The sequence below is a fragment of the Leptonychotes weddellii genome, chromosome 3 (assembly GCF_054177405.1).
Source record: "Leptonychotes weddellii isolate Sample4059 chromosome 3, ASM5417740v2, whole genome shotgun sequence".
Classification (NCBI taxonomy): Eukaryota; Metazoa; Chordata; class Mammalia; order Carnivora; family Phocidae; genus Leptonychotes; species Leptonychotes weddellii.
Window position 1 is genome coordinate 108924264 of NC_138371.1, and position 15572 is coordinate 108939835.

Genomic DNA, 15572 nt, shown 5'->3' on the forward strand with positions numbered 1-15572 from the left:
GCTCGTCACCTCTTGGGTTGGTCAAAAACGTTGTCATCAAAGTAATGGCTTCCCTTTTCTTTTCTCTTTGGTATAGAAGCAGCTTCTTGATGCCTCCCCCCCGACCCCGCAAATGCATACACACTACTACTCAGTCTCCAAGCCCAGATTCCCACCAAGATGACTCTCCCCCCGCCCCACCTCTTTTGCAAGTCTCTTGATTTCATTCTTTGAACCTGTGATTGGAGGTTAAAGTGCATCAGGTTGGAAGGAGGAAGCTCTTAACAATAAAGGTTTGAATATTTAGCTGTGATCGGGTCTCTGGAGCTCCCCCCCCCCTTATCTTTTAAAATGCAAATCGTGTTTCGGGGGGTTGTGCGCCGGGTGCGCGCTGCGCCTCGACGTCTCCAGCCATTGGTGTCTGTGTCATTACTAATAGAGTCTTGTAAACACTCGTTAATCACGAAAGGCCGCTGGCCTGGGGCTCCGCACTCCAGCCTGTGGCGGGTCTTCCCCGCCTCTGCAGCCCAGTGGGAAGGAGGTGGGAGGAAAGAAGGAAGAAAGGGAGGAGGGAGGAGGCAGGCCAGAGGGAGGGACCGCCTCAGAGGCAGAAGTGCCGCGAGGAGCCGGCGGAGCTCTGCGGGCTGGGGCGCAGCCAGCCGCCCTTCTCCGCGCCCCCTCGCCCCTTCCCCTTCGCGCCCTCCGGCAGCCTCCAGCGTCGGTCCCCAGGCAGCATGGTGAGGTTTGCTGTCGGGCCCTCGCCACCATGTACGTGAGCTACCTCCTGGACAAGGACGTGAGCATGTACCCCAGCTCCGTGCGCCACTCTGGCGGCCTCAACCTGGCCCCGCAGAACTTCGTCAGTCCCCCGCAGTACCCGGATTACGGCGGCTACCATGTGGCGGCTGCGGCCGCCGCGGCCGCGAACTTGGACAGCGCGCAGTCCCCGGGGCCGTCCTGGCCCGCCGCGTACGGGGCCCCGCTCAGAGAGGACTGGAACGGCTACGCGCCGGGGGGAGCCGCGGCCGCCGCCAACGCCGTCGCCCACGGCCTCAACGGGGGCTCCCCGGCCGCCGCCATGGGCTACAGCAGCCCGGCCGACTACCACCCGCACCACCACCCGCACCACCACCCGCACCACCCGGCCGCCGCGCCTTCCTGTGCCTCGGGGTTGCTGCAGACACTCAACCCCGGCCCTCCCGGGCCCGCCGTCACGGCCGCCGCCGAGCAGCTATCCCCCGGCGGCCAGCGGCGGAACCTGTGCGAGTGGATGCGGAAGCCCGCGCAGCCGTCCCTCGGAAGCCAAGGTAGGCGGTGGCGGCGCCCCGCAGGACCGGGCTGCCGGGCGGGCCGCGTGTCCCGGGCGGACGGAGGCGTCCAGAGCTGTCCAGGAGCTCCGCGCCAGGAGGGCCGGCCCGGGAGACCAATTCAGGGGGCCTCGACCGCGGGGCTTGTCTCCTGGCGCCTGGGCTGGCTGGGGGGGCGGGCGGGGAGTGAATATTTTGGTTTCCCAGCCCGCGTTCGGTTTAGGGCAGAGGAGCCCCTTCCTCTTTCCAGGGGTCCTTCATTCGTAGCGTCCCAACACTGTCGGGACACTCCCAGGAAGTTCGGCATAGCACGGCTGTGCAGGAGCGCCGCCTCCCCACTTGCTGCCGCTCGCGCTCGCTGCGCAGCTTCGAGCCGCGGGGCAGAGGAGCCTCGCACTCGACCGGGCCGGGCTTTAGAGCATTTCTTTCCACGCCATTGAGCCACTCAAGAAGAATGGTGGCCTGGGGGACCAGGAGGGCTGCGAGGCTGTGCGTGGAACCAGATTCGGCCATTCGGGCCAATTCAAGGGATCTCAAGAGCTATGGCGAGTAGGGAGACCGAGCAAAGCTGCAGTTGTGGGAAAGGTCCCAGGAACCAAGGGGAAAGGAGCGCGCCCCCTCATTGAACCTTTGATTTGCAAAGGAGCTAGTTCAATCAAAAGCTGGAGGGCTAGGAGCAAGAAGTCGTGGGGGTCCTCCTGTGTCTGCGGAGGGGGAAGGGGAGGAATCCTTGGTGAGGATTCAGCCACTGCTCCAGACAGGGATCATTTCTCCCCACCCTTCCTTTCCAGGGTCTCAGGGGTCTGTGTGTGTGTGTGTGTGTGTGTGTGCACGCGCACCTACGTTCTAGAAGCTTGCTCAGGAGATGTTCCTGCAGACATCCTAGGCTTGCAGGATTGTGGGGGCTCATTAGTTCTGGGTCTGCCCATTCTGGTATCGGGATGTGTGTCAAAGTGGGAAGGAAGTGCGAATAGGTGTGGTGGGAGAGTCCTGTTGGCGTCCCCTTTGCACGCCTCGAAGTCTTCCTAGCCCTCTGCACTTCCGCTTTTTTCTCTTCCCTTCTTTCTGGCCCAGCCCGGCCCGCATACAGGTTATGGCCACTTTGCAGAGCTTTATAGCCAATTACAGCCGTATAAATCAGAGAAGTCCTTGGGGGCTGTCTCTGGGCATCGGTATTTGCGTCACTGGGCACATGCCGGGTGGGAAATGCGGCCGCCCAAGGAGAAGGCCACAGGGCCAGCCTCGGAGCCTCGGCTAGGTCCCTTCCCCAAGAGGAGGCGCCCTCGTCTGAACAGAGCGCCGTCTCAGAGAAGGCTCTCTCTTAGGGAGCCTGCCTGGGGCGCAACTGGCAGCGACCGGGGGCCCTAAGGGAGACCTTTGGTGTGTCCCGGGAGAGTGGCCGCCGGGCCTGGGCCAGGGAGGGGGAGAGGGAGGGGAGCCACAGGAGCCCAGGCCGCGGGGTCAGCAGATGAGAGGCCGCTGTGATGTCCCGCGCCGAGGTGGTAAGGCCGCAGTCGGCGCCGGGCGCCCTTGTGATGTTAATGTCGGGAGGCCGCGGCCCGCGGGCCAGAGCCCGACTCCTCTGCGGAGCATCATCTGTCAAGGGGCTAGGGGGTTGGTCCTCGGCCCGGCTCGCTTTGATATACACCTTCCCAGCCCTGCCATTGTCTCTTTTAGGGCCCGGAAAGAGGGTGGTGACTTTCGCAGTCAATAATGAATTCTCACAAGTCCCTCTCATCTCTCCCCTCCTCCAGCCCCCTCCTCGGTTCCCAGGGGGTGCGGGGCGCCTCCAAAGCCCTTGGGACGCGAGCCGCAGCGCGCTCAAGGGTCCTGGTCACCGCGTTCCCGGCCCATCCGGGGTACTGAAAGGGGGGCGCTGGATCAAGAGTCGCTCCCAAGCACCCCAGGGCGAGCACCGCTCCTGGGATGTTCAGCTCCGAGAGCTTTTTTTGCGCCCTGCTCCGCAGCCCTGGAGGTGCGCGTTAGGCTCCCACCTGGCAGCAGGGTCAGCGACGCCTGATACTACCTGCGTGACCTAGTCTGATTCTCAGTTTTCTCATCTGTAAAACGGGGCGACTACCGCTGGCCGCCTCGAGTGGGTTTGAGGCGGGCAACGCGTGTGAACGCGCCCTCCACTTGGAAAGCTCTCAGAACGTGTTAGTTCCCTTCACTTTCCTAGCAGGCGCGGGGTCGGGACCGCTGCGCCCATTCAAATGCGCCTGCCGGGCCGTGTTTATGTTAATGCGCCTGGCGGGGAGGGGGATGAAAGCCGGGACCGCCATTTGCTCAGTAGTGGTAATTCAAACAGAATGCGGTTGTTATTAAGGCATTGAAAGGGCTTTTCTTTGATAAGATCGCCTTGTCCTGCATTGTTTGCGGCTGTGTTCCCCTTTCAGCGGCTCGGGGGAGCTCCCTCTGATCCGGCCTGTATCTTCCCAGGGCGCTTTTGTTGTGGTTTGCAAAGGGTTCTACCTGAACAAAGTCGGCCTGCGGGGCCTGCGGGGCATTAAACACCTCCAAGAAACTCCCAGACCCTTTAGGTCTTCCTGTAGGACCGGGCACCGGGCGGCTGAACCTGTTCAGCTGCAGGGAGACCTGGACCTGGGGCCGCAAGGAGGGAAGAGCTCCCGGCCAGGGCCCTGCGAAGGGTTGACCCAGGACAGACCCGGGGCAGACGCCAGGCTCGGGCCTGCTCCAACCACAACGGCACTATTTGTCAAAGCCCTTCAGTAAAACAATCCATCTGAGGTTTAATATGTTGACTCAATCCAATGAGCATAGATCACTGGTCTGGATAGCTCTGGCAGAGTTTGTAGCAGAAATAAATGGGGGATTAAAAAAGAAAAACTGCTAAATGCCAGATCAGATTCAGCCAGGTATACAATGTTGCCAGCGGGAGGGTTTTTCTGCCTGCCAGACCCCAGCTCAGAATTCCACCAGATGGGCCAAGATTCTGGTGACTTGAGGGAACCTGTCAGCTCCTGCACCCCCTTTTCCACTTTTAATAAAGCAAACAGAAAGTAACACCACCATCCCACACATTGTCACCAGCACATACCCACATCCCCAGCTGTTTTTAGGGTGGTCTTCCATCTCTGGCAGGCCTGAAAATCTGAATACTCCCAGCATGCTGGAGATTCCGTCCTGCCCCCTTGCCCTTTGGGCCTAGCCTGCTGCAGTACTATATTTGGTTTCCAGAAGGGTGGTTGGGTTCTGTTATCATGCGCTTATGCGGTTTTAGTTTTTCTTCATTTTTAAAAACCACTTAACCCCAAGGTTAGTTTAGTTGTCTTGGATAGCCTCGCACCCTCCCCTCAGGACCCCCTGGGGGGTCTTGTCAGACCTGGCAGGAACCAGCCAAACCCTGGCCCCCTGGGGTGATGGAGGAAGAGAAATGGCCCTTGGGTTAGGGAGGTTTGTCATTACCCATGACTGATGGGCCGCCTTGCAGTTCTCAGCCTAACTTCTCCTTCCTCCACAGTGAAAACCAGGACGAAAGACAAATACCGAGTGGTGTACACGGATCACCAGCGGCTGGAGCTGGAGAAGGAGTTTCATTACAGTCGTTACATCACCATCCGGAGGAAAGCCGAGCTGGCCGCCACACTGGGGCTCTCCGAGAGGCAGGTGGGAACCGCCTTGCTCCCTCCAGGGCCTGGTCACTGGCTGGGGGGCACGGGAGGGGGGTTCCTCCAGCAGAGTTAGAAGCTGGGCCCCAGAATCTACCCAGTTCTGTGGGCAGATTAAAGTAGGAGGATAGAGGGGCACCCGGCTGGCTCAGAGCATGCAATTCTTGATCTCACAGTTGTTGAGTTCAAGCCCCACGTTGGGTGTAGACCTTACTTAAAGTAAGTAAGTAAATAAATAAATCCGGAGGATAGAGAGTATTTCCTTCTGAATGCTTTTAGAAAAGTTTCCTTCCACCTCTAGTTGTCTTTTTTGGATGTTAATTTTTTTTTTTTTTTCCTATTCTCCGGGACCTGGGAGGTGCAAGAAAAAAACTGAGTAGTAGTTTAATCTACAATTCTGTTTCGGTGAAAGAAGACTTAAAGACCTATTTTCTTTGTGCCCAGCACCATACCTGGGGAAAAATTAATATAAGACCCTAATCCCTGCCCATAAAAACGAGAGTGAGGTTTGACTCGTGAACACTCTATATGGTCTAGAAAAAAAAACAGGCCAAATCCATCACTGGGAAGCCCCACATTAAATCTCATTCTCAGGGGACGCCTGGGTGGCACAGTCGGTTAAGCATCTGGCTCTTGGTTCCGGCTCAGGTCGTGATATCAGGGTTGTGGGATAGAGCCCAGCGCGGAGTCCGCTTGGGACTTTCTCTCCCTCCCCCTGCGCCCCTCCCCCTCCCACACGCGCACGCACGCCCTCTCTCTCTCTTTCTCAAAAAAATGGATAAATCTCTTTGTTTTAAATCTCGTTCGCAGCTTTAAGGTGAGGAGTATTACATTTCCGTTTAGCTTTGAGAGGCCCAAGGTTGTCATTTTGAAGTATATCCATGCTGGTCTTCTCTTGCTTGTTGTAGAAAAGGCTCTGCAGTTTCTGTTTTCCCAGGTTCTGAGACTCTGAACTCTGGCAGTAAAGCTGTAGATAAAGGCTGCTTTGGAAGGAAACGTGGCGAACGAGGAGGGAGGAAGGCGCTTCTCTGCCGAGGCCGTCGTGGGCTCAGGGGAGGGCTGCGGCGCTGGGCTGTCCTGGGGCTCTCGGATGGAAGGCTGGGAGAAGGCCTGGGGATCCTGGAGTCCGAGAGGGCACTTCTTCCGTTGGAGAGGGACATACTGCTGCTGGTGCTGAGGGCCATTCCTTTTCCCGCCTGCATCGGCTCCTTCACCACCCTCTGTTTCTCTCCGCTTTCCATTTCTAGGTTAAAATCTGGTTTCAGAACCGCAGAGCCAAGGAGAGGAAAATGAACAAGAAGAAGCTGCAGCAGCCGCCGCCGCCCCCGCAAGCCCCGCCGCCTGCCCCGCCGCCTCCCCAGCCGCAGCCGGGCCCTCTGAGAAGCGTCCCGGAGCCCCTGAGCCCCGTGTCTGCCCTGCCAGGCTCGGTGCCGGGCTCCGTCCCTGGGGTCCTGGGCCCGGCGGCGGGGGTGTTAAACCCCACTGTCACCCAGTGACCTATAGCGGCCGGCAGCAGCGGAGCGGTTCCGGGCTGAGCCACGAGGCGCAGAGACTCGGCTAGAATCCTCAGGAGAGAGCTGCTCCCCTCCCATGCACAAGTGCACGCCCGCTCACCCAGCTCTCAGAGGAAAAATGGGGGCCGGGAGTAAAGACAAGTGGGGTCGGAGGCCTCAAGGAAGACATTCTCCCAGATTTCGACTGCTTCTGGTCTGACTTTCTGCCAGCCAGGAGATGGGCTGTGACAACCGGGGCTTCGCTTAGTACTGGCGGAAGCATTGCCTGGACAGGCTAACCAGACCAGGCTTTCAGCCCCGTCCTCCCCAGCTCTTGGCCTCCAGAATCTGCGGGACGGGACGCATGTCTGGTCGAAGCTGAGGGGACAGAGGGACTCGGGGGAACGCCAGTGCTTGAAGCCAAGATGGCTACTGCCTACTCACTGCCATTCAAGGGCCGGCTGGTCCCTCCTGCCTCAAGGGCAGGCAAGATTTAACTGCAAAAGTCAGAGGCAGCTAAGATAGAAACCTGGACCTGCCAGAGACTGCAGAACCCCCAGGTCTTTGTCTTTCTTCTCTCCCCTTCCCAGACCAGGAAAGGCTTGGCTGGTGTTCTGTGCGGTGTATGGTGTGAGGGGCGTGGTTATTGGACTCCAGGCCTGACAAGAGGGCCCGGGACAGGGCCTTGTTTAGAAAGCCTGTCACCAGAGCTTCTCTGAGCTGAATGTATATCAGTGCTGTAAATGCCAGAGCCAACCTGGACTTCCTGTCATTTTCACAATCTTGGGGCTGATGAAGAAGGGGAGTTTTTGTTGTTGTTGCTGCTGTTTGGGTTGTTGGTCTGTGTAACATCCAAGCCAGCATTTAAAAAGCCTTCTGGATCCATGGGGAGAGAAGTGATATGGTGAAGGGAAGTGGGGGGTATTTGAACACAGTTGAAGTTTTTCTAAAAAGAAAAAAAGAGAGAGAGAGATAAATGAGCTTTCCAGATTTCAGATTCTGTATTTATCGTCTTCAGATTTTATCCGGAATTATTATTTTTTTTTAAAGAAATGAAATATCTTGTCTACTTGCAAGCTAGTATTAGAAAAATCAGGGAGGGGGTGGAGAAGCTTATCTGGACAACCTCATTTTACCCCAGAGCGTCAGAAGCCTGAGGGAGCAGGTTCTGAGACCTTCCCTGCCCCCAAGCCTGAGCCCAACCTTGGATTGTGGAATGTGTGGTTCTCCTGGGGGTGCCTTTGGGCAAAATGCACATCTGAATGGTCAGCTGCTTCCAAGCTGCCGAGAATTATGGAGGTGGGGTGGGGGTGAGAGAATCCCCTTGTAGCATCTCATCAAATCCACTCTGATGCAGCTGCAGACATTCCCCTTCATCAGGGATTCCCTTCACCCTAGGGATGTCCCATAGCCCAGCTAGTTAAACATAAGCATTCAGTAAAAATGTTCTATTTCCTGTTCTCTCAAGGGAACATTTCCAGGAATACAGTCTTCTGTATATCACCGGGCATTTCTGTGAGCCCTTGTCTGTCTCCACTCCTTGCCCTGTGTTTCGAAACTCCCTCCCTTGGCCCACACCCCCAACTCCACAAAGAATTCAAGAACCATTATAAGGGGACCCTTTTAGAGGCGGGTGCTTGTTATCTGGCCGATCCACGGGGCACCGGGCTGCTGCCCTTGAGGTTCTGGGTCCTGGAAGCCGCCGAGCTGGACGCTCTGCGCAGGCAGGGCCTGGGGAAGAGGGCTTTGCTCTCCATTTCGGTCATCCCACAAGCACCTTCGAGCCCTAATCATTGCCCCAAAAGAGGGAGGAGGTGGCCCGAGGGCTGGGGAGGAAGAGCAGAGCAGCGAGACCTAAATACCGCCTGCAGCATCTCCCCGGTTCTGCGGCCCTTCCGGGTGGCATTCCGCTCCGGGATTGAGAAAGGGGCTCTGGTGGCCGGGCCCGCGGGCGCCCGGCTCAGAGCTGGACGGAGAGTGCCTGGCCCGCCTCTCGGGCTTGGGTGGGGTCGTGGGGTCCGCCGAGCAGGGGGTGGCGTTCCCGGCCAGGCTGCCCGCCCCCCCACCCTCCCTCCGGCCTCCGTGCCCCCTGGGGAGTCCGGCGCTGGGAGGAGAGCGAGGACCCGCACCCGGCCGCGCCCGCACGTCCGCCCCCAGCCGCCGCCGCGGTTGCTATGCGTTGCTGTGAAACGCCTGTCAATAAACCCTGTTTGGACAGTGGAGCGAGAGCACAAGGGTTGTTTGCTTAGTGGTTAGAGGTTCAAAAGTCAGCATTGTCCCGCTGCAAGCGATTACAAGTTCTTCCCCTCGCCGGGTCCAGCCCCCTTGCACTGACGCCCGCCGCGGGCCGGCGCCCCGCGCATCCGGGGCGAGGAAGGGCGCTCGGCTGCTCTCTGAAATGCAGGTCCGGGGCTGGTCTCCCGGGTCGTGGAGGGGGCGAGCAAAGAGGGGCCCCGCTAGCAAGCGAGGCCACCGCGCTTGCGACGCCAAGACTCGCCCCCGGAGCAAACCCGAGGCAACACGGGGACTTGGCGCGAGTGGGCAGTGCTGCCCGAGGAGGCGTAGGGAGGTCGGCGCTGGGACGCCCTGGTCTATTTTTGATAGGATGACTTCGCTGCTCCCAGGGCCTCCAGCTCTGGGACCGGGATGACTAGCCCTCCCTCGCCATTCCTTGGCCCTCCCGGCGCCCTCCCGGAGCTCCGGACGCCAGGGGGCGCGCGCGCTCTGGGAAGAGCCGGGTAGGAGCCCGCGCTCCCCTCGGACTCTAGAGCGGACCGGAAAGGGACCTAGTTCTGACCCAGCTGGAAGGTTGCAAGCTCTAGCGCCTCTCCCACCGCGGCTGCTCCCAAACTGGGGCACGGCGAGATTTCCCCACTGCGGTCGTGGGGCGGCTGAAACGAAGTTCAAGCTAGTCAGGCGCAGGAGATTCTTGGATCTGCTGAGTGTTTAAGAAAAACACATTTGGCTGAGGGGAGCTATTGGCTATTCTAAAAGGGCCTTCTTGCACAAGATGTCTCTTTTTAAAAAAATTACAGTAATATGGGTACGATATGAATATACAGGAAAACAGTGAACTTAGGATAAATATGGGGAAGAATGTACCTTTATTGTGGAACTCATGTCAAAAAGGCATATATAGGGAAGCCTGGCTGGCTCAGTCCGAAAAGCGTTCTACTCTTGAACTCAGGGTCATGAGTTCAAGCTCCATGTTGGGCGGGGTTAAAATAAGAAAAAAAAAAAAACATAAAAAAAGGGTTTTTTTTAACGGTACATATGGGTAGAAGACAGCCTGAGTCTTTTTTCTTCTGTGAACAATTCATGGCTTTATCATATTCATCCAATAAAGTTAGCAAGATGGGCTGCTAATGAGAGCCATAAAAGTTTCAACTTCTTTTTAGCTTCACTTCTTTCTGATGATATCTGTAAGAGGCCTACACCAGTCAAGAAAACTAATCTTAAATAGAAATCTTAATATATAAACAGCAGTATTCTTGCTGTTGTTATTCACAGCCACTCAGGAAAAAATAAGAGAAGGCAACAAAGCAGAAATAAAAAAACTTCAGTTACATGGGGCGCCTGCTGGTTGGGTCTGTAGAGCATGCAACTCTTGATCTCTGGGTGGTGAGTAAAAGCCCTAAGTTGGGCTTACTTAAAAAGAAATCTGTAGAAGATTCAAGGGGCATTATTTGCACTTTGTTTTAGAGACAGGCTGCTATTTACTGGTTTAATGACCTTGGGGAGATCCCTGCCACTAATAGGGAATCAAATAAGGTAAAGTAAGGGAAAGCAATTTACAACATACACTTAGGATGAATCCCCAATAAAGACAAGAACTACTGCTGCTTTTGATCATGAACCATCTTTTGCAAAGTGTGCAAGAATCCTTATAAAGAACCTTTGAGCAAGGATAATTTCTCAAGTCACCTCTGAAGTTTTTCTAATTCATTGAGTTTTTCTTACTTTGTCAAGTAGTCCCCAGTTCGTTGTCTCTTGATTTCCACTGCCCAGGCATCTGCATAAAATCTCAAGTGGCAAAGCACTAACATTCCAGTCATGAAGATGAGTCACTGATGTGCACAGTTGACTTGTCTTTTCACCTACCATTAAAGATATCCCCAGACACTTGTAGTAGTATTTGGGAGATTCATATTAGTTGAGGATGTAGTTAGGAACTTCCTTATAATGATCAGGACACTTCCAACCCAAGGGGGCAGAGAGGCAGGTACTCTAACTAGATGGCATTGAAAGTTTCTTTATTTTGAAGCAATTTCCATTCCAACACCTCAGTGTCAATTCTGTACTCTTGCGGGAGCACCCCAAAAAGCTGCTGTGGATTTAATTCTTTAATGCCGATTCATCACTTGAGATCATTTCAAGCATTTTACTCTAGTCCCCATGATTTTCCCTGACATTGAATAAAACTACAGCAACAGATCTTGTGTTGAATTAGTTTTGTGCTTTGGAGGATAAGAAACACACTCATATCTAATAATGTAGATTAACTTGTAAATATTTAAAATTAACATTTATTTTCTTTTTTTTTTTCAATTAGAAAACATCACAAATAAGTTTATTGTTATTTCCAACTTAATATAAATGGCATCATGTTGTCTCTGGGGCATGTATATTTTGGAATATGAGCATCAAAATTAACATTTATTTTCTTAAATTACATTGAGACCATACAAACTTCTAACCTCTATAATTATTTTTTAAAAATTTTATTAACCCCCATAATTCTTACATTTAGTTTTATTTTCCTTTTCCTTTTTCCTTTCACCTCCTCCTCTTTTTCTACAAGTGGATGACTATAATTTTAGGAAACCAAGCAGGCTTTATTGGTAACCGTGGGATTGGCTTAGTGATACTGGGCCAAAACAATCACTAAATGTCTTATTAGCTACAAACCAGAGGGAATATACACTTCTCATATCATTACTTTCTTGAAGATTATGAAATAAGATGTAAAACAAAACCAAACCTCTCAAATGCCAAATAAAGTAGAATCTTCCAGCTCTAGAGATTATACCAACATTTACCTTGACATTCTTCTTGGAAGAGTCAGTCTTGGAAGAATCAATTTAGAGAGTGTGAGGGCAAGCACACGGATGACCTTTTGGCTCCTATGTCTCTAGTAGCCAAACATCACATTCGTTTCAACAACAGTTTTTCCATATTGGAATTTGTCATTAACCTCAGTGGATAGTGATAATATAATGATAAAATTAAATGACCCGTGGCTCTTTTTTTTTTCTGCAGGATCCTGGCGATTCTGTGCTAGAGTTCTAATCCATAAACCAGAACACAACAAGTTTTCATCCATGAAGAATTCCCTGAGGTTAAATGATAACCAAACAGTCTCTTCACACATACACATTTATGTAAAAAATAATATTCAGGTCATGTATCAGGTTTTTGTGCCCAACATTGTATTGGAAAATAGGAGCCCAGGCATTTTATGCATTTTAATATTTGTGTTTTGATTTCTAGGAAAGGAATTCTTTTCTAATTGTTTATGTGTTATCAGAACTTTCAAGATTGATAGTTTGCTATTATAAAGCTTTGTATCCTTAGTATGACAATAATAGGCTTCATACAAGTGTTAGTTGATAAATTCCTCTCCAACCTCAGGAAAGCAAACAATGAAAAACAATGCAGGAGCTAGTCATTGTAGTACAAATATACAATGGCTTGTTGGGTGGCACTTACATAATTTTAATTTATGGACGATTAGTAGAATGAGTGACAAAGATTAAATACCTAAACCACACATTAAGCGTTGTTAAAAATGACCTGGGCAGCCTCTGTCTTTTACTCCTGAAAGACACTTAATGCATTGTTCTTTCACTCTGTGCATCTAATGGATTAAAAACAAAAAACACAACAAAACTGGGCAGAACTAGATTCTATTTTCAGTGCCCCCTCCTGTTTTCTAGGCAGAATTATGTGAGTTGCTAGAAACAAATAGAAGAGTGACAAAATTAAGCAAGGCTCAGAGACCACTGCCCAATAAATAGTAATATAGAAGCAGTAGGAGGAACAAGAAGAAAGACTGTGTGTGTCTGGAATCCACATATGTAAAATAAAAACTTATTTTTCCCCCTCAAACCACTTTCATGACAATAATGCAAATTTCAGAATCCAAAATCCTCTGATTCTTTTCATTTGTTCCTGTTATAATTTTCATCCTATCTACGAATTTGACATAACCACCTGCTAGTGATGTATTGTTACACACACTAGACACTGATTCAGAATGACATTCTTGATCATGATCTTAAGTCCACAGAAAGCCAACAATCAACATTTATTTCTCATTTCTAGGGTTAGAGTCTCGAAACGTACATCCGGTGTTTTAACTGCTACTCTTGGGTGGACACTTGGCCAGAACTAGAACTAAAAGGTCAAATGACCAAATGAATTAAATGACCGTGCCATCTGAAGCTGTTCCGTGAGTAATTTTTTCGATGGACTCGGGATTCCTGCATGAAGCTGGGCGTTACTTTCGCAAATCTGAAGTCAGACCCCACCAACAGGAAGCAAGCTGTTTCCTTAGCGAGAACTTTTGTTATTTATTTATTTATTTAAATTTTATTATGTTATGTTAGTCACCATACATCATTAGCTTTTGATGTGGTGATCTACGATCCATTGTTTGCATATAACACCCAGTGCTCCATGCAGTACGTGCCCTCCTTAATACCCATCACCCGGCTAACGCATCCCCCCACCCCCCTAGAGAACTTTTACTTTCTTTAAACTTTTAGTTTATTCCCAGCTCACACGTCTACCTCAGAGAAACCGTCTGGATTTGAGTCTTTGAATGTTTTAGACAGAAAAAGGGAAGAAGACTTTGCTCATGCCCAAACAGAGAAATGGTTGTCCAAAATAGGCTAGGGGGAAGCATTTGGACTGGTGTCACGGCCTCTGTGCGCGGCCCCAGGTACTAGGAAAGGCAGTAGTGCCACTGGTGGGGGCGGCCTCACCCCTTCGCGTGCGGGCTGGACGCACGCACCCGCATCCGCTCCTGCCGCACTGGGGTTCAGGCTCCCGGACCGTCCCCAGGGCCCCCGGGAGCCACAGCCCTAGCGCCACGTGCCTCCTCGAGTTCTCAGCGCGCGTCGGGGCGCAGGTGGCGCGTCTTTCCCGCCCTCCGACGCCGCGGCCCGCGCCTCGCCTGGAAGACGCGAAGGCCGCTCTCGGGTCTGTCGGGGTCAGACCGCCCGCTCGCCCTCGCTTGGTCCCCGCCGCCGTCATAGGGGGGTGTCCCGGCAGAGTTCCCGGCTTCCCCCGCCATCCCCCTCCCCGGTGCGGGGTGCGCGCCGGCCAGGTGCCAGCCCGGCCGGAAGCCCAGCGGATACCTCCCCGCAGCGCCCCGTCGGCGTCTGCGCCCCTCCGGAAGCCGCGCTTCAAGACCGCAGGCCCTTTCTTTTCATTCTTTGGGACAGCCTGGTTTCAGCAGTTGCTTTGTGCTTGCGAGTTCCACGTCCGGCGATTTTTCAAAGGCGCGCAGCGCTTTGGCGGGGACGCTGCCGGGACCCCCGCCGGGAGGCCAAGAGCCGCTTTCCGCGGCGGAGCTGAGCGGCCCGGGCGGCGGCCAGGCGGGAGCGCTGTTATTTTGAAAGGGAGGACCGGAGTGTTGGTGTGCTCTGCCCCAGTCCGAGCGTCCCGGCCCGCCGCTAAGCCCGCGCCTCCCGCGCGTCTCCGCCTGCGTCGCGGCCGAGCTGGCGCCAAGTGCCCGGCAGGCGGCGCTGCTGCCCCGGCTGAGCCGGCGGAACCGACCCGGGAGCCGGGACGGGCGGGGTGGGGAGCTAGAGGGCTGAGCAGGGCGGGCGGCGGCGGGCGGCTCGCTTGAGCCACCTCCGGAGCGGCCCTTCCCGCCCCTTAGGCTGTTTTTCCGCGCCTCCCGGCAGGGGGCACAAGGCCCAGGGTCCGTCGCCGCGGGTGTCGCCTCGAGCAGCGAGTGCGAACGCACCTGCACCTTTCCCCCTTTGCTGGCTGCGCTCTTGCACTTTCGCCCCCCCAGCTTCTTCTCCTCAACAGCCACCCAAGTGCGGTCCGCGACCTGGGGAGAGGCCCCCCCTCTGCCCCTGGCCCCCGCCCCGAGCCCGGTTGCAGCGCAGGGGTGCCCGCCGCACTCGCGGCTCATCTTCGCGGGGAAAAGTCTCCCTGGTTTGCCCCTCACCAGACTCCAAAGATTTCCCATTTTCAATCATTAGTTGGCGGTTTGAGGGCTGATCCCCAGCCTGGGCCCACTTTGGGAAGTGTGGGGGAGGGGTGGAGGCGGAATCACTCTTAATCTCGTCTCACAGCTAAATAATTTACTCGAGGTTTTCCCCTGCTGCCAATTCCCTTCCCTGCACCACTGCCCTTGACTTCCTGCTTTGTGAAGCCCCGGGGAGAGAAAGGCCGAGTCTTCATAAAAGTTAATATTAATAGTGGTGGAGGCGCCATGCCTGTGCTTCTCCAACACCTCACCTTCCCCTCCCCTCCCCTCCCCAGCCCAGCCCCCTTCCTCTGGCGCTTCTTTTAGGGACTCGCACTTTGGGGGTACGTTTCGTAAATAAGGACACTTGGGCCACGTCCTTTGCAAACCACATCCTCCTGCAGCTCAAGTGGCAAAGGTCGAGCGTGCACACAGTAGCTGCCCCACAGGAGCAGCGCCGGCCCGCCGCGGCTCGGGCTCTAAAGCACAGAGTTTAGAGATAAGCGGGCGGGAGAGTCAGCAGCTTTGACGGGAGAGATACCTGCAGGAAGGGAACGGGCAGAGCAAACTAAGTGGAGGTGGGAGTGGGAGGGTGGGGAGGGCAAAATTTGCTGGTTATGGGGAAGTGTTCAACACACGCTTAAAAAAACAAAAAGGCAACAAACCAATATTGTAAAAAGAATACCTAATAGGGTCAAGGACACCTTTTCCTAACATGTGGTCAAAGGATTCAAGCATGCTGTCTTTCTCATAGCAAAGTCTCATTTGGTTCAGGCTTTTATTAATGCAAGCAAAGGGCTTGCATGAACAATTCCTTTCAATAAATGTAAACAGTGCAGAAGTAGGAAAAAAATTAATTTTTCTTTCATTATTTCAATCCCATCCCTCTGGGATACCAATATTAACACCCCTGTCCATATCATTCTAAGAACTTTTTGTGCTTACCCAAATATATATT

General features: G+C 53.7%; 1 protein-coding gene across 1 annotated transcript; it reads left to right on the plus strand.

Annotated features, from left to right (window-relative positions):
- Nucleotides 1-435: 435 nt before the first annotated feature.
- Nucleotides 436-7403, plus strand: CDX2 (caudal type homeobox 2). The gene is made up of 3 exons (XM_006746193.3): nt 436-1286; nt 4768-4913; nt 6163-7403. Exons 1-3 carry the CDS (start codon nt 746-748, stop codon nt 6409-6411), a joined length of 936 nt encoding a protein of 311 aa, XP_006746256.1. The 5' UTR covers nt 436-745; the 3' UTR covers nt 6412-7403.
- Nucleotides 7404-15572: the final 8169 nt, after the last annotated feature.

Excerpts from the sequence above, each read along its gene's own strand:
- CDX2 (XM_006746193.3), top strand. The coding sequence starts at position 746 with ATGTACGTGAGCTACCTCCTGGACAAGGACGTGAGCATGTACCCCAGC. Across the intron at positions 1,287-4,767 it reads GCCGTCCCTCGGAAGCCAAG|TGAAAACCAGGACGAAAGAC; the intron begins GTAGGCGGTGGC and ends CTTCCTCCACAG. Across the intron at positions 4,914-6,162 it reads TGGGGCTCTCCGAGAGGCAG|GTTAAAATCTGGTTTCAGAA; the intron begins GTGGGAACCGCC and ends TTCCATTTCTAG.